This window comes from Erithacus rubecula, assembly GCF_903797595.1.
Source record: "Erithacus rubecula genome assembly, contig: SUPER_Z_unloc_4, whole genome shotgun sequence".
Lineage (NCBI taxonomy): Eukaryota > Metazoa > Chordata > Aves > Passeriformes > Muscicapidae > Erithacus > Erithacus rubecula.
This window is the reverse complement of record NW_027635670.1, coordinates 1,823,017-1,844,921: the sequence shown is the minus strand read 5'-3', so window position 1 is coordinate 1,844,921 and position 21,905 is coordinate 1,823,017. Positions and strand designations below refer to the sequence as shown.

Below are 21,905 nucleotides of genomic sequence, written 5' to 3'. Positions count from 1 at the left end.
TATTATTACTATTATTTACATACTGGCTAAGGCTTACCGTGATGAACATAAATCCCTAAAGGATTCTCCTGGAATGATCTTGGTGCTCAGGTATCTGGAAAAATGAAATGATGTGAAACATCTACCTAGGCAGAAATGGTTGTGGGATACCCATTTTCACAGTGCACCTAAGCATGCCAGTGGTCTCTTTGAATCAATATGTAAAGAAAATAACTACATTAGGGAAAATAGCAAACCAAATTAACTTTTTGCTTTGTGTCTGTAGGTCTGATGCTGGCTCCTGTTTCAGCAGGTCTTTGGTGCAAAGGCTGTGTTTCTACAGGATTTGCTACAGAATTATCCTGGCAATCAGAAAACCAATTGACAATATAAAAACAGATAGCAAAACCAGCTACAAGTGCAGTAACCAGACAGCTGATCAAACACTGAAACCTTTTTGTGTCTGTGATTTCATGGTAGGCAGATCATCTTTGACCATCTGATACTACATGATGGCTATTCAGTGAGCATGAATCATGACTTACTCACAGGCTGTAAAGGATGCAGAGCTGTAAAGCTCTGCTTTAGTCTAACCTCTCAGTGATAGTAATATCACTGCCATGTAATATCACACACCACACAGCACCTCCTTCCCATGCTGACAATTGCACTGGGAATGCTTCTGGAGCACCATCTGAAACATGGTTGGTGCTAGTCTGCTCCAGACATTGCAACAGCTTTGTAAACTAGGATCTCTGAAGTCACTTCAAAACAAGTGTTTTTTTAGAACATCTCCATATGCTGTCTTTAACTTTGCTGTCATATGCCTTCTGCTTTGCTAGCAGCTGCAAAAGGACAAAATCCATTACAGTGTGGGCTCCAACTGTTCAAGTTAAGAGAGCACAAACAGTTAAACTGTATCGATAAACTTGCCTGCTAAAAACTCAAGCCTTTGGAAATTTACTTCCCACATTTGTGTCTCTCAAGATTAAAAAAAAAAAAGGAATTTGCAAACCATATGCTGTTGTGACATCCATGCAATGTAAATTGATAACCAGTTTGGATGCCATTTTATAGTTTATTGAAGATCACTTCCAAGAAAGAAAGATAGATCTTGCTGACAAGATTAAACAAGTGTCTTGTGAAAACAAACAAAAAAATAATATGTGATGCTGGGTTTGGGGCTTGTGAACTATGCTGTCCAGGAGAGCTCCTGAATTGGCAGTGTCTGGTATGGGTTTAAAAAGAGATGAGGTCATCACAAATTTTACACAGCAAATAGGAAGAGATACTTTGTGTTTTCAAACCCTTGTCCCCCTTCTCCCTGACCAAATCACTCACACAAGGATGGGATGGGTCATTAGCTGATATGTTCCTCTTGCACTGTCAAAAACTCATCAGGAAGATTGAGAAAAAATTACTGGTAATCACTCACCAGTTTCATACATTGCTCTGTCCCTTTTCTTGCACAGTACTGAAGAGTAAGAAGAGATGAATTCTTACATTTAAATTGATGAATTTCAAATCTCCTTGCTTATTTTACTTATTACAATTATTATTTTTCTTTAATTTTAGAGACAAGCAACTGTGGGGAGCAAGTTTCAAATGCCATGAAAACTCCAATGCCTTGAAAATTCCAATGACATAAAAAAATTCCTACAGCAAAGAATAATTTTGATTTATTTTACGTATTACAAATAAATTATTAAAAATCAATAGACAAGTGGTTCAGCATTGCTACCTTAGATGTTGATGAAAAACCTAAGCATCCATCAGGCTAGTGAAGTATATTTACAGCAAGTCAGTATTTCTTTTAAGGGCCAGAACTCTTGTACAAAGACATGGTGTAAATAAGGACAACTGACTTGGCTAAGACAACAGATCTCATCTTTGCACATATTGATTGAACACCTTGTGATCAGAAGGCTTATATGAACCAGAGGTGCCTGGTTCAGATGAATCTGATTATTGAGTGCCTCCATCATCAGAAGGTCCTGAGGAGCAGGGAAGACTAGGTATAAGTCTTAGTTACTCTGGCTCTTTCTTGAGCAAAAAACAAGTGTTGCTGCCATCAGCAGATTTTCAAGTCAAAATTCTCAGACAAGCATGAAAGGAGATGTCAGAAGTACAAAAGTACTTAGACAGATCCAGCTATCTCCTGAGCCAACAAAAGTTTCTTATCATGATTTGCACCCTTAACATGAAGAGAAAAGGAAATTTTATTTTATTGAGGGGCAACAGCACCAATTAGTTACTTGTAAAATGGATATACCAGATCAGGGAGGACTGCTCATGTACTGAGACTGCAACCACTAGAACAGTTACTCATATAAATACTGTAAAAGAACATTTCAAATAGAAAACAATCCCTCACAGGTCTGTGATTTATTTTCTTCAGCCTTCAAGAGCCAGTTTCCAGAAGACTCCAGGGATCTGTGTTGGGATATATACCTTGAAAACAGTGGAACCACAGCTCTAAGACATTCTTTGCCTTATTAACAGAAAACAAGTACAGTATTTTCAGGGATTGTCTTAAGAATAAATGTGAAGAGAATCCCTTCACCCTGAGGATAGTGACAGATTCAGTTACATTTAGATAAAAATGAAACCCGCAGTTATATTATTTCCAAGGGACAAAAAGGAGAAATTTGGTGATGGATGAAATTCTTGATCTTTGTTTTGCACTAATGTAATAATTAATATAGACCAGGGTTGATCACGGAGTGTAGCAACAGCAAGTTTATTTCAAGCCAACCTCTAAGGAGCAGAAGTATAACATGTAATGGCTTAGAAAGATGTAACAATCAGCCAAGTTTAAGATTAAAAGTGCAACCATCCCAATAGCTACATTCTTAACTCTACAAGTGGAGGCTGAAAGGAACATCAAACTACTTCCAGACTTTCCTAGGAATGACTACATATAACATCCTACTTTGACAATAAAGCCAGCTTTATCTAAATGGGTGTTCTAGCTACCAAGGTAATCTAAGTTAGAGGAGTTCTTTGGCTGTCTTCTTGTGAATACTAAACTTCTCAAGTAACCAAGTGGGGTCACCACTGATATTTCTAGTGACATATCAATGACTGTGGAGAACAAAAATTCAGAAAGGAACAACAGTTGCTGTTTAAAGAAAGAGCTGGATTTGTACAAAGCAGTTAGACCATGAAGCATACTTCAGTTCCACAGTACAGATTTATCATCTTGATAGATATGTCAATAAATGCAGGTTTCAGCACATCAGAGACACAAACTGAATTGATATAGACTCATTGTGAAGTTTAACTCTGTTACCTTTTAGCAGTGCTGTCAGGATAGCTAAATCAATATCCTGATGTCCTTCTGATCCCATTCGAAAAACTGTGATCTGCAATGTTAATAGAAAATACCATTATTGAAACAAGGGTAATTAAAAAAAAAAATAAATCAGGGCAGCATGACTTCAGTCTTCAAATGTTCTGATGTCTATGAGATAATCTTATTTTATCTGCTTTATGAGAAGCTTAATAAATAGCATTAATATACAGTATATTTTGTGATTAAAAATTTGGTAAGATAGAATTTGTATTCATCTTCATATGGAAAAAAGGTGTTCAGTGACACTTTCAGAGTGAAATTAGAGATGAAGAAATGTTCCTGTATTAGAGTGACATTAGACTTAGTGTTCCTAACAGATTACGAGGAAGATTTAGGTGTATTAAGAGTGTGGACCTAACTGATGGCATATGGCATAGAATAAATATTTTCAAATTATATTAGAAACATATTCAACCTTGCTATTCTATATAGGAGAGAGTTTGATAAATAATCTAAGAATTATGCTCCTAACAGGTCCAGGAACATCTTCAGCCATGTATGGTCAATGACCTATTACTCTAAGTTCTAGGCTCTGAGGCACCGAGGTGAGATGCACAATTCATAAATAATAAGAATGAATATAAGTGCAGCTTCTCTTTCTAGCCAGATTCACTCTTGGTTAAGACTGCACGGAAACATACAGAAGTGTAAATCCCCTTGCTCCTTTTGTTGCCATAGCAATAGCTTTTTTTGAACCCCTGCTTCTTTGGAAGCGACAGATATTGCAGCTTTTTTACTTGTGCCTTTCCTTTACTCATTAAAACTACGCCATCATTTTGATCTGAACATTTGTTACCTGTTTTTTTTATTTTGTCAGTATGGACTGCCTCAATTCCATTTTTTTTAATCGTAAGTGACACCTTTAATTAGGAATTACATAAGCATTCTTTGCATTCACATTGAACAACATCTGTTTTTTCCATGTTCCTAGATTTCTACTCATACAGCACTGAACTGCAGCAGCATCTGATATAGAGCAAACATCAGGGCACCAAGAGCTGTCTAGCATCACAGAAGAAGACATACAAGGTCTGAAGGACAAGGCAGAACTTCAGTGATAAGCTTCAGTCTGACAGCTGAGAAGTGTTGCTGAGTGTATCCCAGAAAATCCAGTGCAGCCCACCTACCTTTAGCACCTATTCTACTTTCATTTGATCCTAAAGCTCTAGGAGTTTCAGATGCTTTGGCTTCAGTGACAGTAGTAAAGCATCTTAGAGGCTAAAAAGCAAACTGGATAAAGTAATAGGAAATTGGCTTAGCTCAATTAGTCAATTGACTTAGGTGATGTCTAAAACAAATAATATGAATTACTTATGTTAGGCAACCTCCCCAGCTAAAGTACACTACTTCCAAGTTAGACTTATTTTGATCCTTCAAAGTGTTCTTGATACAAGGCATAAATGATACTTTAATGAAGTATTTTCTCTCTCTAGAATATACAGATGTTTCTGGCAAACTACTTGATGTCAATCTCCATACCATACTTTGAAATGGAATAGAATAGGATAACATTAGAATAGGAATATAATAGTAAGAGAATAGAATATTTCAGTTGGAAGAGACCCTCCACAATCATCTAGTCCAACTGCCTGACCAGAGCTGGCCAAAAGTTAAAGTATTAAGGGCATTGTCAAAATGCCTGACAAGCATGGAGCACCAACCAAATCACTAGGAGCCTGTTCCAGGCTTTGATCACTTTCTTGTAAAGGAATGTTTCATGATAATTTTCCAATTTTTTTTCTGTTTGCTTGATGACTTGCTTTGCCTGCAATGCAGGCAGTCTGTACACAGGTGCTGTGAATAGAAACACACATTTCTATGTATGTCTTAAAACACAATCAGTAGGTGAGCTGATGAGATCAGACCCTCTGCTGTATATAGTCATGACGTTTTTCCCATGCCAGGGATAACAGACTTGGATGTAGCACGAAATGGCAAAATGTCCCCCTCTGTCTTTAAGGACTCAGGAGAGGCAGACTGAATTTGAGGACTGGACAACAGAGTTTGAAGGAGGAACAAAAATCATCACAAACTAAACACAAGATCAGTGAAATCCCAGCTTAACAAAAAGTAATAATATAAATTTCAAGCACTGAACAGCTTATCGCCACAGGAAAATTAAAGAAAGTATTTTTCAGACACTGGACCACATATAACCTTAAACTTCTAATTTCTTTTTCAACCCTCTTCTCTGTATGCATCAGAAAAATAAACCCATCAGAAGAATGAAGTGTTGCTGGACTAAAAATAAAATTGAACTATGTAAATTAGTTACATTAGAATAAAAAGGCTGTCCTTCCATATGAACTATTGCTTTATTATTACTTTTAAGAGGCCAAGCATAATTGAAGAAAATAAAGGAGACAAATAATTGGGAAAAAAAGATGGAAATTGAAAGACTGCTCAGACTCAGTCTAGAATTATAATTTTGGGGTCACGTCTGAGATTGAACTAGAATTTCAGACAGAACCAAGAAAAAATATGATGCTTCATATCATCACGCAATCGTAGGATTTTTTAGTTTAGAAAAGACCTCTAAGATCATCCAGTTTAACTATTAACACCTCGCTGCCAAGTCCACTACTAAACCATGTGACACCGACTCATCTTTTAAATATCTCCACCACTTCCCTGGACAGCCTGGTCCAGTGCTTGACAAGCTTTTCAGTGAAGATTTGTTTCCTCATATTCAATCCAACTCTGCATCTGGCACAACCTCAGGCTGTTTTCTCCTTTCCTGTCACCTCTTCCTTGGGAAAGAAAACCATTCCTGCCTCACCACAGCCTTCTTTCTGGCAGTTCTGGAGAGTGAAAAGGTCTCCCCTGAGGCTCCTTTGTTCCAGGCTAAGCACCTTCAGCTGCCGCAGCTGATCCTCATCAGATTTGTGCTCCAAACCCTGCCCCAGCTCTGCTGCCCTTGTCTGGACACACCTCAGCTCCTCACATTATCACGGAATCACAGAATATTCTGAGCTGGAAGGGACCCAGAAGGATCATTGAGTCCAGCTCCTGGCCCAGCACAGGACACCTCAAGAGAGCCTGAGAACATTGTCCAAATGCTTCTTGACCTCTGTCAGGCTTGGTGCTGTGACCACTCCCTTTTGGTTGGTTTTTGCTTGCCCAAACATCCTCTCAGTGAAGAACCTTCTCCTAATAACCAACCTGAACCTCCCCTGACACAGCTTCTGGCCCAAAACTGAGCACAGGACTCAAAGTCACTCCTCAGGGAGTGACCCTCACCTCAGGCCAAGCACGGGGGGCAGTCACTGCCCTTGTTCTGCTGGCCACACTGTTGCTGATATTAAGCCAGAATGCCACTGGCCTTATTGGCCACCTGAGCAAGCTGCTTGCTCATGTTCAGCTGGCTCTCAACCAAATGCTAACTTAATTTTAAAAGGTTCTGAATTTAAGACCTCAGAGACTCAGCTGGCACTCTGGATTTCTGTCTTTTCTGAATATACAGAGGCAGTAAACAAATACAGCCCCTTCTTATGGCTCAGATTTACTGTCAGTCTCCACAGCTGCTTGCTCTCTGTGGCAGAGGCACTCCTCCTGTTTGAGGTGTCTGAACTTCTGTCCAGGCAGATACTCAGCAAGTAGGAGTACAGAGGTTACTCTATCGTATGAGGTATCAGTGATAGCACAGAAGCAGCCCCAAATAAACAGTCTGGCTGGAGCCTGGGCTGAAAAGCAGAACACAGCAGAAAATCTGAGTATATATCAACCACTTTACACTACAGATATCTGCAAACACAGGGCTGTTTGAGCTTTCCATCCATCCAGCTGGCTGCATGGCCTCCACCTCTCCTTCAGCACAGATGCCTCTCACTGTTATTCCTTGACATTGAGAGATTTTTTATCTGGCACCAGATACTTATGGGTTGATAAATGACATTTTTCTGCAAACATACAAGGTTTAAAATACATATAGCAACCTTTAATTTCTGTAGTCAGAGGCAAGAGTAAAAGGAGACATAACCTGAAGTATTTATGCAGAATTTAACTTAAAAATATCCAATATTTTTAGGTCTTAAAAGCCCATCTGTTTCTCTAGATACCTCTTGGTCTGGTGTTTTCTTCTCCCTGAGCTGACAGGTAGGAGTTTTATGTTGGCAATGTGGTCACCTGACTCCAAGAGTAATTAATGTATCTCACAACCTGCCAGTGCTACTTACAATACATTGGTGGGTGAATCTCTGCAGAGAACTGATAAGCAACACTGGTGCTGTTATAAGAGGACATTGGCTGGAGCCCTGTTGGAACGGGATATAGATGCTACTGCACTAAAAAACATACTGTGTTAAAGGAAAATAGCTGGGTCAGTAAGCTCTATTCCCAGCTACCTCCTTCTGGATGTGTGTCTTCCATCTTGGTAGACGCAAAAATAACAGAGAATTAAAGACTTAGAAACCCATTTAATAACCCATTGCCAAGAAAAAGAAAAAGCTTTTCTTCTTTCAGTGAAAAGAGAGTACCTAAGAGCTTTCCACCTACCTACTGTAGACCCTTGAAGCCTGTTGCTGAGTTGTACCCTCTGGACAACTTCAGAAGGAAAATAGTACAGATGGAAGAACAACCTAGTAAGGTGTGCATATGAAATCCAGGACATTTTGTTAGAAAGTAATAAATTCCAAGAAGCCTGTATGAAAAAATAATACATGCTAAGGACTTGCTTACATACCAAAAGGAAATAAGGGGTTAAGATTTGCAGTTTCACTCAAACTACCACTAGTTCTTCTGTATTGCTATGAAAAAGGGAAGATTAGTTTAGAAAGAAATTTTCTCAGTGCTGCTGTTTCACATTGTAGCTATGAAAACATTTCCTACTTGCCATAGGTGCTAAATGAAACTGCGTTAGAGAGTAAAACTACCATTTACACTATTCATCTATTTCTTTTGAGCCAAAAACCAATTTACATCTGAAGAAGAAAAGAAACCCAAAACCAAATACTTTTTTTCTATAGGGATTTGGGCCCACATCATTGTGTAAATAGTATTTTCAATTGTGTAAACTCACTTATTTTAAATTTTTTTCCTGCTTCTCTGCCACTCCATTGGGTATTTTGGAGACAGTCTTTTTCTGATTTCCTCCTTTCATTCCTCAATGTTCACACTATTTATATGCTTGAAACTACTTTTTCAGGTAATTTTATGAGTCATCTCAGTGAGCAACTGTGATTTCCAACAGAAAGTGTTTTTTAAAAAAGTATTTTTCTTTTCTTATTTTCAAATATAATAGAAGCTGGGGTTACCATTCCATACAAACACAAAATTGTATTGCACTGCACTGAAGAGATAGATCTTCAGAAAGACATACCTCAAACAGGCAAGTTTCATCAGTAGAGGTTGCCCAACAGCCTGCAAAGCAGTTGATTCACAACTGGAGTATTGCTAAATATCTTAATTTCTTTGGTGTGCCCATAGTGACATCTTTGCAAAGTACAGCAGCAGATACTTTCAACGCTGGGGGCAGCTGGAGTCCTTTTAGGTGGAGGTGCTTGGAACCCGACAGCCAAACTTTTGCTGTAGCAAACTACCTCTCATTTCCCTCCACAAAACCTGCCTAAGTAAAATGCATGAGATTTGCCCTTAAAAGAAAGGACACATGCTCCCCTGCCCCCACTCAGCCTCCCCCTACAAACAACAAACCAACAAATCACAAACCAGCAAACTACAAATGAACAAACCCAGCAATAAAAAGCTGGGAAGGTCTGCCCTCTACCTCATTGCAGATTTTACTGAAGTATCTTAATGTGAACAGGATTAACTTCCAGGAAAATAAACTAGCTGTATCCTCATTCTGCCTAGGAAAACGTGGTAGGAAATCACTGAGCCAAAACTGAGCCTTCTTTGCAAGCAGGATTACAGCACACTGTGATAGCTGCCAGCAATAATTGCAGTCCAACAGGGCAGAAACCTAATTTTCAGGCAGGGCAGGTAGTAAGCAAATAAAAGCCAAGAAGATGGAGTAAAGAAGAGCAGCAGGATAGAAAGCAAGGTGGGAAGAGGCTGAAGAGGTGCTGGGGGGAATCAGAAGGAACGTATTATCTGACCTTAGGTGCTGCCAAAAACACCTATTTTAGAATTGCTTTTTTTCTCTGTGTATAATCTGTTCCATCCTTGTTTGACAGATTACTTTTTCTTTCCTCTTCTTGTACATAGTTTCTGCCTCAGCAGGGTCAGTTTAGCCTTACGTGTTTCATTCATTCTTTCATTTTTCTACCTTCATGCTGATATTGCACTGAGCTCCTAAAGACAAAGTCAGGTAACAGTATTTTACCTGAGAGTACTGAATACCAAACAGGCTTTCAGAAATTATTCACACACTGAATAGAGAGAAGAGACAGGGACACACTGAAGAGAGACAGAGACAGCACACTACCATGTGAGATTTCCCAAGTTCATTATTTAGATATTAATGTACATGCAGAGTTACCTTAGACATATAAATTACAGCTGTCCCTATGCAGTCCATAGTGGCACCTACCAATCAAAGAAGGGAGGGATATCTCAAAAAAACACTGAGGAGGGAAGATTATGAGAAACAGGAGGAAAAGGTGGTCATAGGTGACACAATCCTTGAAATGGTAGGAGCACTGGGACATTTTAGAGGACAAGGAACTGCTGTAGTAGGTTGTAATGTAAAATCAAGAATTCCTGAATTCCTCAAATTTGTTCCAATAAATGTTCACACTTCTGTCCCTTACTCACCTGGGTGAAGTAGACCTATAATGTGTTTAGAGGACAGGACTTGTGCAGAAGGCAGACACAAGCAGTGCTAGTGCCCAGATTAGCAAGTCATAAGACAAAAGTTTGTTTTTTCATTATAGAATGCTCCCTAAACCACCATAACTGTATCACAGCTTACCATATTCAGGTCTAGCTGGATATATAAATTATTAACTTTCATCAATATGAGCTGCTGTGCACTGGACAGTATGTAAAAGTTTGTAGTCCACATGGGCAAAGCTGATTTTACCTCTACAAAGACAAGCAAGAACAACAGATAATAACAGGATAATAGCAAGCCATAGGATGGTAATGAATCTAAAACTGTTCTGAAATAGTCTAAAGCAGTGCTGGTAAAATAAAGGACAGATCACAAATAATCTTGCCAACTATCAGCATATTCAGTTCCTCTTTTCATGCCTTTATTAGCCAAAAAGTGAGTCTTTCCTTCTGAACACAGCACTTTCCCCCCACCCCCAGGATTTATTCTGAAACTTCACAGAGATGGAAGATCTTATTCTGTTTGAGGTAATTGTAAGGTGTCAGGATTAAATTTGAATAGCTAGGCAGAACAAGGCTGTACTTGGCATTTATTCTATAACATCTTTTTTTTTTTTTCTTTTCCTTTTTTTTTATAGTATGGTTGGTTAACCTCAACCATTTCAGAGTATGAAGAGAGACCTGAAATATGCTCAGATTTTTAGTATGTATTTGTTTGGAAAGGGAAACACCACCAAAACCAGAGGGAATCTGATGTGCATAACTGTACATAAAGATATTTTTCCTTGTGTCATGAAAGAGACAAGAGATGAAGGAGAAAAATAATTCTTTAAACCTCAGATTGACTGTACCTGCTGATTAGACAATGGATAGCTGAAAATGAAGGGAAAAAACAGGACAGCACTGATGAGAGCAAAGAAAGCACCAAGTGTGTTTATTTTACAAACTTAACATTCCAAGCATGCTGCAAATTATTAATGCTTTTAGGGATGTAATTGTTTCTCATCATCTTTTCACTAATTTCAGGAGAAACTATATGATGATTTAAAACATATTTGAAGAGATATTTTTAGCTACCTCTATAAAATGTTTTAGTGTCTTTAAACTTCACCTCTGAAATAAAAATTTCAACATTGACATATAAACTTTTCTTATGCATCTCATTTACACAAATAAGAATAAATCCTCTCCCTTCTCTATAAAAAAAGAGCAAACGCAATTGTGAGTGCAACCTGAAAGTCTCCTGTTTGAGAACACTGTTTGGTTGAACAAAATAGGCAATTGCTTCCAGAGTACATATTGAAATCTATAATTTAGCTAGACTTACTTAAATATTTCAAGAGAAAATTACCATGAAAATTAAAATTAGAGTTTGGTAAAACAAAAAATTAAAGGAGGTCAGTTATGCAAAGTGTGAAAATAATTGAGACAAGAGGGAAAAGCATCTCTTTTTCTTGGAACAAATAATACTATTTAATACAGGAGAAAAACTGTTTGAAGTGGAGGCATAATAAAGATCAAATGACTGGGTCACACTGTTGAAGAAGTGGGATGGACAAGTAAGAGGAAATTCAGGAACAGAAAGATTAGAGAGAATCGTGTTTATGAAAAATCTAAATTAAGTTTTTTGCTATTTTGAGGAGCACAGAAGAGGACTCCAAATGAGGAAATAGGAGGGTGCAGATAAGAGGAGAGAACTTTGAATGTTGGTTGCCATATTTCAAAAATTTTACAGCTCCTTCTTCATTGTGCCAGCACTGCAACATTTCACTGCAGTTTTAATTTGATTTTTCATAAACTCAGTGTCTAGTAAAAAGCAGGGAACAAGCAAAACAATCAGTGCTTACAAGAAAGGCAGCAATTCTGCAACTGAGCCATCAGTTGGTATAAGCCTTACTGTAAATGGCTTTCCTTGTACTTGGTACATTTTTTTCCAGACTGGACATCTGAGACAGCCCTTAATGACTTAATGTTAGAGAACACAAATCTCACAGCTCTGTCCCATTTACAAAAAAAAAAAAAAATATAGATTTTATGATGCGCACATACAGTGTAAGTCTTACAGTACTATCAACATTTTGGAATAGAGTATGCATATTTTTCAGAGGAATAAACAATCAAAAATGTTCTGATAGTGAACCCATTTGTGTTCCCCTACATAACAGGTTTCATACTGGTATGTTATGACATTTCACTGCCTGAATTAACAGTCTCTGTCATTAAATTTGTAGACAAATGAGTAAATATAAATTGCAGGTCACAAAGCATATAAACAGGTTAATACAAGTCACATTGTTCTTTAAAACACTGGACTGTGCATATTACAGACTGGGTAGCAGAGATTTGATTTCATGTAGACTTAGCAGACAATTGTAAAAATTAGCCAAAAAAATAAAAGAGTAATGGTTTTAACTGCTGAGATACTAATTTCCATTCACATATTGGTCTAGTCCAAGGTCTTCCATTACCCTAATTCAGACAAAAAATGTGGATGAAGTATAAGGTAGTCCTGCAACTCTTCCACTATAGAGAGAGTTCTCCGTGATATTGGAAAGGCACTGACATAATAGATATTCTGAAACATAAAAGTCACAAGTTATGGAGAAAGTTCATCACTGAGATGGATATTAAATTAATCTAAAGAAAAGAGGAATTCAGTTTGGTCATTCCCATTGCTGTATATCCTGAAAAATTGTGTCATGCAAAAAAATATTGTCTGTGATACTTACATGCATATATAAGTAAGTATTCTAATCTGAACGGAAAATACTGACATTAGAAGGAAGTATTGTGAGTCGTTACTGTTATTGTGAAGGAGTTATTGTGAAGGAGAAGTTAATGTGAGTTATGGTGTGGCAACAGCATTGATGCCGGGGACTGTTGCTTCATGTTAAACTTCAATTTCTAGTCTTCCTTTGCAACAGTTTCCAAATAGTCTGATGGGACATGGATGCCCGGATTGCTTTGCTATTGATGATGGAGACTAATGCTCTGTATTGAGGTTGACAGTGTCATGACAACACAAAGAGACCAAGCAACAAAAATAGCCACAAACGAAGACTTGTCTCTTAGCTGGTTTACTGGTGAGACTAAATAGGCAACACTTGGAAAATACAGTTTACTTAGAGTGAGACATTCCTGTAGGACTGTAAATCTGCAGGTCCTGCTCTATCCACAGAAATCCTGCACCTCACACAGTGAATTCCTCTTCTCTAACTGAGATATTACAGCAGTAATGAATGGGTCTCTGTGCCCCATGTGAAGCCACAGAGAGGATAACTTTATTTTCTAAGAAAGAGAAGAGAAATGATGACTTCTCAGACACAACAGAGCCTGGCAGTAAGAAAGGTTTCTGAACATTATAATGGAGTATGTAAACTGCATTGAACCCTTCCAATTCCCTAACCACAAAAATTGGTTTTAATTATCTAATACAGAATTTTGCTGTGCCACTAAGTACTGTTTTTCCTTCAATTTCCTTATCCAGAAAATTTACAGAACTTTATAACAATTCAGTGTGCATTCCCAGTATTATCTGTTAATAGTGAAAATGGGGTAATGGATATTTTCACAAGCTTATATATTTAGAGGGAGAAGAAACATCCTAAATTTTATTTCTGCAGCTGCAACTTGAACCACAAAATATGTAGGAAGAAAGAAAGTAATAAAATTGGTATTAAGTTGCATTAGTATCTATCAGATGACTACATGATATCCACTGAATAAACCAAAAATGTTTGCTTGCTGAGTGCAAGCAACAAAAAGAATATTGGCCTTTGCAGACATGTTCCAGATGTGAAGATGGCACAGCAGAAGTTCAGGATGGACCCCATACCTAAACTGTGCACTTCTGCTTCTGTGGTAGGTCTGACATTTTGACATTTTTGTGGTTTCTGTTAGCAGACACCTTACCTCATCTGGCAGTAGCTGAAAGCAGATGGCATGATCAAAAAAGCTTTTCCAGGCTTCGGTGTAATACAACAGATGTCTTTGGTTGGTTTTTTTTTTTTTTTTTTTTTGGTTTGGGTTTGTTTGTGATTTTTTTTTTTTTTAATTTTTTTTTGGTAGGTGGTTTTTGGTTTTTTTGGGGTGGTTTTTTTTGGGCTTTTTTTTTTTAAATCTAGCTCTTTTTCTTGTGAAAGCTGTTTTCTGAATTACTGAAATTAAAAAAACTACTCCTAGGATTAGATTTCTGTTCTCTGTGGAGTCAATGACTAACTTCAGCTAACTTCACCTGTCTTCTTGGCAGCTGAAAACACAAAATATGGTCTTAGTTCTTTACCAAAAAGAAATCAAGTGGGGTTTGCAGAATAAAAAACACTATTCATTATCTTCAGACTTACAGAGGTAGAACCTATGTACAAGATTAATCCTATTGATTTGTATGGGTTTGATAGGAGGTTTAACCTTCTCCAAAATTGCTAGTTTCACAGTCAATGCTAAAGTGGATTGGCACATCAGTTTGGACACAGGGGACAAATTGTCTTCCACTTTATGTTGGAAATCTCACAGAGTGTTTCAATGGGAGAAACAAGAGCTGTTTTAGCAACCAGCAGGCCAGCAGTTCCATGATGCTTTCCTACTCCAAATGCCTACTCCCAAATTATAATCTGTCGACAGCATCTATGCTGCAAGGATTACAGCTGACTTTTTCTCTTTGAGAAGATACCAAGCCCTCTTCAGATTCCTCTCTAAGAGAAAAAATTACATTATCTTTAAAAAATATTAACTGAAATGATTTTATTGTTTTTGAAGAAAAATTTCTTGAGAAAAACTAGCCTAAATGAACTTCTAACTGGGAAGGGCCAAAGAAATCATATGACAATATACTAGCAAATCCTTAAAAGTGCATCTGATTTAGCTAATCTTTAGTTCAAATCAAAGTGCATGCTAATAAACAGTTGCAGCCAGTATTTAATTAGCATAAGAATTCACTGAGCTTGCACATCCAGCTGGAAAACACAATATTTTTTGCAGCTACTATACGATTAAGACAAACTCTTCCCTGTATAAACTCTTACAGAAACAAGGATGAGTTTGCTACAGTAGTAACGTTTTCAGTCACACAGATCTGAAGCCATGGAAGATCAATAAACCTTATTTGTAGCCTGTACAGAAAAGAACTACTAAATCACTGTGAGACACTGGAATGGTGGTGACTCAAAAACAAAAAGCAAATATACTGCTGATGCTACAAGAAAGTGCTAGGTGCAGAGGGGATGTACACTCAACTCTGGACACTCCCGCTGGGTGGTGAACAAGGTAAGGGAAGAGGCTGAAAGGAGGCAAATCCTGTGAGGTGGGATAGTGCTTTCTGCCATGCCAACATCCTGACACAAGTGGCTCATTTCCCACATAGCCTGAAGGTATTCATCCTTTCTGAGAATTGACTCAACCACACTGAATCAAGAGGTTTTGTCCCATCATCCACAGTATTACATTATCTGTGTAAAGCTCCCTGCTCCAGCAGAGGTGCCTGGGCATTCCTACTGAGCCTGAGTGTGGTATTAACCCACTGGACTTGGGGTTTCACTGGCTTCCCCCAGCTCCAACAGATCAACACTGTGATCATCACTTCAACTACCAGATACAGAAATTGCAGCGATCAAGTGTCATCTCTGGATCCACAGGTGGTGATCCACCTTTCTAATCTTCTCTTTTTCTTTTTTTGACCTTATACATTTTCTAAAGTGTTAATTTTTATGCTTTTATACTGTTGAATTTCTAACCAAAACTCCTAGATTTAAAAATTTGCCAAGTATCTTATTCTACCCTAAAGTTTGCAAGTAAAAGTTTGATATTGAAGCTCCCAAGAATTTTGGTTTTTTCCCTCATGCACTGCTCAGAGTAAATCAAGCAACCTTTTCCGAGTGGACCAGGACACAACAACGACTCATCACCTTCCCAGTACTTTGTGTAAATAACCATTAAGAAGAGCCAAAGGCCTACATTAATGAGCAATACTGTGATTTGAATATTAGCCTTCAAGGCAGCCTTCTCAGGCACTGTGTATTTTGGGAAAACTGGGATATACCTCTGTTTGAAATAAAAGCACAATAAAAAGCAAGCACCCGCGTGACGCTTGATCTCAGCCCAATGCACTCAGTTACTGCAGCGCTTGGTTTCAACCCGAGAGCACCAGAGCTGCAAGTCACACATTGAGTCACCTGGAACTACTTACTGCTGCACTCATCAGCAGCACAAAGCTGAAGTAAGGTTTACAGTGCCCCTGAGCAGCCATCCTGATTGCCACAGCAACCACACACTGTGGTACAGGAACAATGAGAGCAGAAGAGGAAAGAAGAAAGTATCTACTACTTGCTGCTATGAGCTAAAGATGGGATTTTTTTTTTTTTTTTAATTTTAGCAAGAAACTAATCAAATTGTATCTCTTGCCTCTTTGTGGGAATGTGTTCCATGAATGAATGGATGCACACAAACCCATGCCTACTGACCACACTCTCTTTGTTCTGCAATTCCTTCTTGTAATGCAGTAGCAGGCAATGACACTATCAGTTTGCTTAATGTAGTCACTGAAACTTCATATATTCAAGGAAACAAATTAAGCAGAAAATGGCCATGGTAGTAATAAGAAAAGAAACTTAACCAGCAGGGAGTAAACACTTTACTGCTGGAATTAATGTGCCATTTTTTTATTGCTAAGGTGCTTATATTAGACCTATCCTGACAATCCAACAACAATTTCTATTTTCTATTCAATAGATAAAAGATAAGGTGCATTCACTCTCAAAACACAATTTTGGAATAATTAGCTTTGTGACAAACATCTGTTCCTGCCACAGGCTGTTTCCAAGGACACAGACCTTTCTGGCTTGCCAAAGTGGCCTTTCCCAGTGGCTGCCCAATGAAGCTCTACAGACAGACCCATGCAGCTTGCTGGAGAGATTCACATCATGATTTGTAAAAAAGCACTCCAGCAACATACCAGTCCAAGCTGCAAAATGAAGTGCTCCAAAAAGTATAAAGCAGCCTGTATTTGTAAAAAAAGTCAGACACCAGATTTACTGTCTTTAAGGGAAAATACTGAGACTAATTTATTTACTCAGACGGAAGTAAATACTCGTTTGAAAGCTGAAAACAGACTTCTGAGCTATTATCCAACATAATGTGTTTTACAGGGAAGGCCTGAAATTGAAGTCTCCTATCCTGCTTACTTAGCTTTGGTGAGCTCTCATGCTCCTACTTTAGCATAAAATAGGTCTTGGCATAAACTTCTAAAAAGAATTCAATGTAAATGTGACAATAGAGAATCTCCATAAGTTATCTATCAAATACTATCCTAATCTTGTAATCGAAATCTATATGTACACAGACACATGTAGTCTACTTCATTTTAAATAGATTTTTATACCATAGCCCTCATTAAGCACCTTGGTCCAAATACATGTCTGAACAAAACTCTGATGCTTGTGATGTCAACTCAGATAAGTATATAATTTCATAAAAAATATTCATTGAATTGAGAATTGAAAATTGTCCTCTCTTGCAAATCTAACACACCTAGACCAATCCTCTTCTAAGGCCTCACTTCATTATTCATCTTGTGTTTTTCAGATTTTATTCAATGCAAAATTTAAACTTAATCAAGTAAAGTGAACATTACACATATTATGAATTATTTTTTTATATTTATATAGTTACATAATAAGAATGATGCTTCCTGGTCATACAATTCAGAGACTATGATTTAAGAGTGAAATCCAAAATTTTAGAACTTGAAAAATCTCATGATCTGAAAAAAGGGGCAATTTTTGCTATGATTGTACTTTTTCCCTGGCATCAGATTTGTATAACTGATGCAAGACTTTTCACACATTTTAAGCGGGTAGAGAAAGAACAATTATTTCCAAGAAAGCTTTTTGTTCCTTGCATTTGTTCCTTGCATTTTATTTTCGTTCTCCTCATCTGTGATTCAGCTGTATTGATGTACTTTATGAGCATCTTCCTGCCTGTATCCTGTTTGCACTCAATTATTTAGTGGCATACAGAAATAAGGCAAGCCTCTCCTGCACTGTCTACTTTGCTCTCTATCAATCCAGCAGCAGCAAAATCAGATAGGCAGACACACTGACCACGAACAGAGAGAAAATAGCCATGATCAATTTAACTGCTGCTGAGCTCTCTGAGATGATCTGTTGCATCTTTCATCTATTTTTGAGGGGTTGAACAGACTAATGATGGTCAGCTCAACAAGCAGTTTCATCTTAATTCAAATCATAGGGTCAAGGTTGAGGAAGAACAACAGCTGAGACAGATGTGGCAATATGAAGCATCTGGCTTTGTAGGAACAGCGAAGTCACCACTCACTCCTGGGAGTGATAAAGATCACAACCCAAGGTCATCCATTTCCTTCTGGTTATGCTGCCTTCAGCACCATGAGCACCACGTTTCTTTTACATACATAAAGGAGGTTGTGAGTTTTACAGGACACCATCAGCCTAGCAACCACACCTCCGACATAAAATCTTTATAGCATATCAATGATAGAATTAGCTGAATACAACTCAGGTACCAGACAGAAACAACTGTTCTAATGTATTATCTAGTATTAAAAATTCAAATTCCGAATACTTAATTTTTGGCACTACATCTCCTGAATAATAGCTCTTCATGTTAGTAGGTAGAGAATGTCAGTGGCGACAGACTGAATATCTGCAAAGAAACTTGCAACAAATGCACAACCTTGCTTGGAATAAAAATCTTAATGTGAATACTGCAGACAAAATCTTCACAGTTATTTTTCAGTAGCAATGTTTGTTCAAAGCTTGACAACCTGCTGTGGATTTAGACACCTGGAATAACCAAGAACTGCATTTTTCTAGTCTTTCAACGTCTGCCTCTGCTTTCTATACATCATTCCTTTTTTGTTCCTGTTTTTGTGCTCCTCTCTCATTTCTTCTGACTCTTCCTCACTACTTTTTCTTATCTTCTATCTAGAAGTATGTTTTTTATGTCTATATGAAGAACGCAGCTTACAAGTAAGTAAGTGTTGTTATTATTATTATTATTATTATTATTATTATTATTATTATTATTATTACTACTATTACTACTACTAGCACCATCACTGCACCACTTCTTCTCCTCCTCCTACTCCTACTCATGCTACTGAAATGGCCACAAAATAATTAATGCTGTTACCCAAAAAAATTCAGTCTGCTAATTACTCATCAGAAATGTTACAGCAAATTCATTTTAGGGCACTATGATCAACCTGGAGCTCCCAGAAGCTGTGACGTGTACCAAACCCAAACCTTAGAAGAAAGATTAAATTAAAAAATTGATGTCTGTCCAGTTTGTGACAAATAAAAGCCTCCAGATATGAATCACAAACTTTTTCAATGTGCTTTTTCTTCAAATATGTTTCTGCAAAAGCAGCCTCATTGTTCTCCAAGAAGCTCTTGAAAGATCTTATGCTCTTCAAGATAATACAAGCATGAGTTCAAGGGATACCCTTGGCACTGCAGAACACGAGCCTCAGAGACAAGTTGCTTTCCCTTCATGTCACATATCTCCATAGTAAGGCAGTAGACCCTGTGATACTTCTGCAACTCTACAGCATCTTTAAAATACAATCCCAAGGACAGACTGATCATTATGTCTTCTGCTTTCTGTAGTTGCATGGGGTAGAATTATACTCATGATCTGCCTGAGGATGACTGAAAAATAGTAGTATCCATACCCTACTAGCTGGATTCTATGCTGTTAAAGGAAAAGTAGAGGAATTCACAAAAGGGAACAGATCTCTTGCATTAGTAACTTTAGATGCAAAAGTATTGAATAAAGCAAAGCAAAGTCAGCATGATATCACTTTGGAGTCTGGATAACAGAGATCAGATTTATGATACCTTCCAACAGGCACATACAAGACTTGATCAAAATAATGCATTGAACTCAACATACCAGCTCCTTCTTCTTCATGCACTCCATGAGGATAATGAAGAGGTGCTGTGCCTGGGTTCGGGTGTATGTGAAAGTCTTCTGGATGGTAACTAGCAACTGGTCTCTCAAAGATTCATTGATAAGTCTGAAATTAAAAAAGAAAATATTAAGTAAAAAAACAGACATGAGGGAACACTGTAACTTCATTTCAGCTGTTTTCAAGGACTAAGGTCAAAAAAATAAGAGCCAATAGATCACTGAAGGTTGTTTTGAGCAGCTTTCAAGATCAGGAATTGCTGAAACCATAAGAGATAAATTGGAAAACACTATTCTAGAAAAACATGTTGATTGTGTTGAGGTCCCTCATCTACAAAGTTTTTATATCAGTTCCCACATATTGCGTGACAGAAGGTCATTCAAACTATCAGCTCTGTGGGATTTCCTAACAAAAACAAGAACCACACTGACAGTCTGAATTTGAGGGAGACCAACACTTTTAAGTGAACTGAAGCCTCCTTTCTATCAGTGAGTTAGAAAAATTCAATTCACAGTTAATTTTATGAAACTGGGAACATTTACGTTGTCAGCAGTTTTGATTACAGTTTGAGTATGTCAACTCACACTACTGATGGTACATAGGACCTCATAAGCAAACAAATAAATTTCTCTGTTCCTCACTCCACTCAAAGAAAATATTTTGATTTTTAGGCATGTTGATCTTCTAGGAGCTCAAGAAAACCCATTTTATATTCCTCTTCAGTGCTAAGGTCAGTAGCTGCAGAAAGCAGCCCAACAGCAAAATAAACAGTAATAGTACATTAAAGATAAGTATTAGAACCCTACCTCTTCATAGGAAAAAGCCTATTCCTCAGGACTTTTCTGGGGAAAGTTCTCAAAGTCAAAATTACAAAATAGTGAGGTTTAATTTTGAATGTGTATCCTTTGATGCTTCTACACAAAATCAGTTTTCTCACTTAAAAATTATATCTCAGTGTTTCAAATTAGCCAAGTTAGAATATTCTATGGGATAAGTCATTCAGTGGAGTGAAAATCAGAGAATCTTCATGTCTCATATTTCAGGCCAAAAGATAAAAAAAAAATTAGTCCTGGAGTCCCTTGCTATGTGGGAATTATAAGAGATAATCTGACCTCCTGTACAGGAGGATGGATGTTGCAAGCACATGGGGACAAGAAACAAGATGTCAAGAGTCCAGGTAGAAATGCAGGACTCTGGGCTAACGAGAGCCAGCTTGGATAGACTGACACCTGGACAAGCACTAACACACTTCGAGTTGCAGATCAGTAGGTCATATACATAAATTCTGATTTTAGGCTCTTAAAAAAATGTGTTGGAAATTTGCTTCTTTCAAATTTAAACAAAATGGTGCTTTCCTGTATTTTTAAGTGGGTCAGAACTGTGCAATTTTCCATCCTTCAAATGAAAAAGAAAAAAGAGGTTATTCACAATTAACAAGTTTCCTAAAAACATCACCTGGAGAAGCTAAAGAGATTCATATCAATATCCTATTTTCTTTGGAATCTATATATTAAAGTGAAATATATTAAAGAGTATGAAAATTATATGAAAAAGTATATGGAGTTGGAAATTCTCAGATTAAAAATTCTGGAAAACATTTCCAAAGTTTCTGGAATGTGAAGCATCCTACTTTCTCATAACAACCCAATTTTCCTTAAAAAATGTGTGAAATCCAAATCTGAAATGTCATTTCTGAAATTGTCTCTCTTTCAGGCTAACAAACATAGAAAGCAAGAGAAAGTTGCATTGAGTTAAAGCAAAACTGCGTCCTGAGCAACCATCACTTTTCTTTCTTAAATTAAAGCTCTCAGAAACTGTATAACAGCATTAATTTAAGCAGCATGTAAAGTAAACTTCAGGCAAAAGACATGGAATTTAAAAAGCCCAAAAAACCAAGAAGTG

The 21,905-nt window shown here is 37.5% G+C and overlaps 1 protein-coding gene across 2 annotated transcripts in view; it reads right to left on the bottom strand.

The window, feature by feature from the left end:
* TRPM3 (transient receptor potential cation channel subfamily M member 3) overlaps positions 1-21,905 on the bottom strand; it is a 258,913-nt gene that overhangs the window by 66,344 nt on the left and 170,664 nt on the right. For both annotated transcript variants that reach the window (XM_079331479.1, XM_079331480.1), the window contains exons 8-9: positions 19,988-20,111; positions 3,272-3,344 (exon numbers count right to left, since the gene is read on the bottom strand). In XM_079331479.1, the coding sequence (XP_079187605.1) occupies positions 3,272-3,344; positions 19,988-20,111 (197 nt within the window). The remainder of the gene's footprint in view (positions 1-3,271; positions 3,345-19,987; positions 20,112-21,905) is intronic.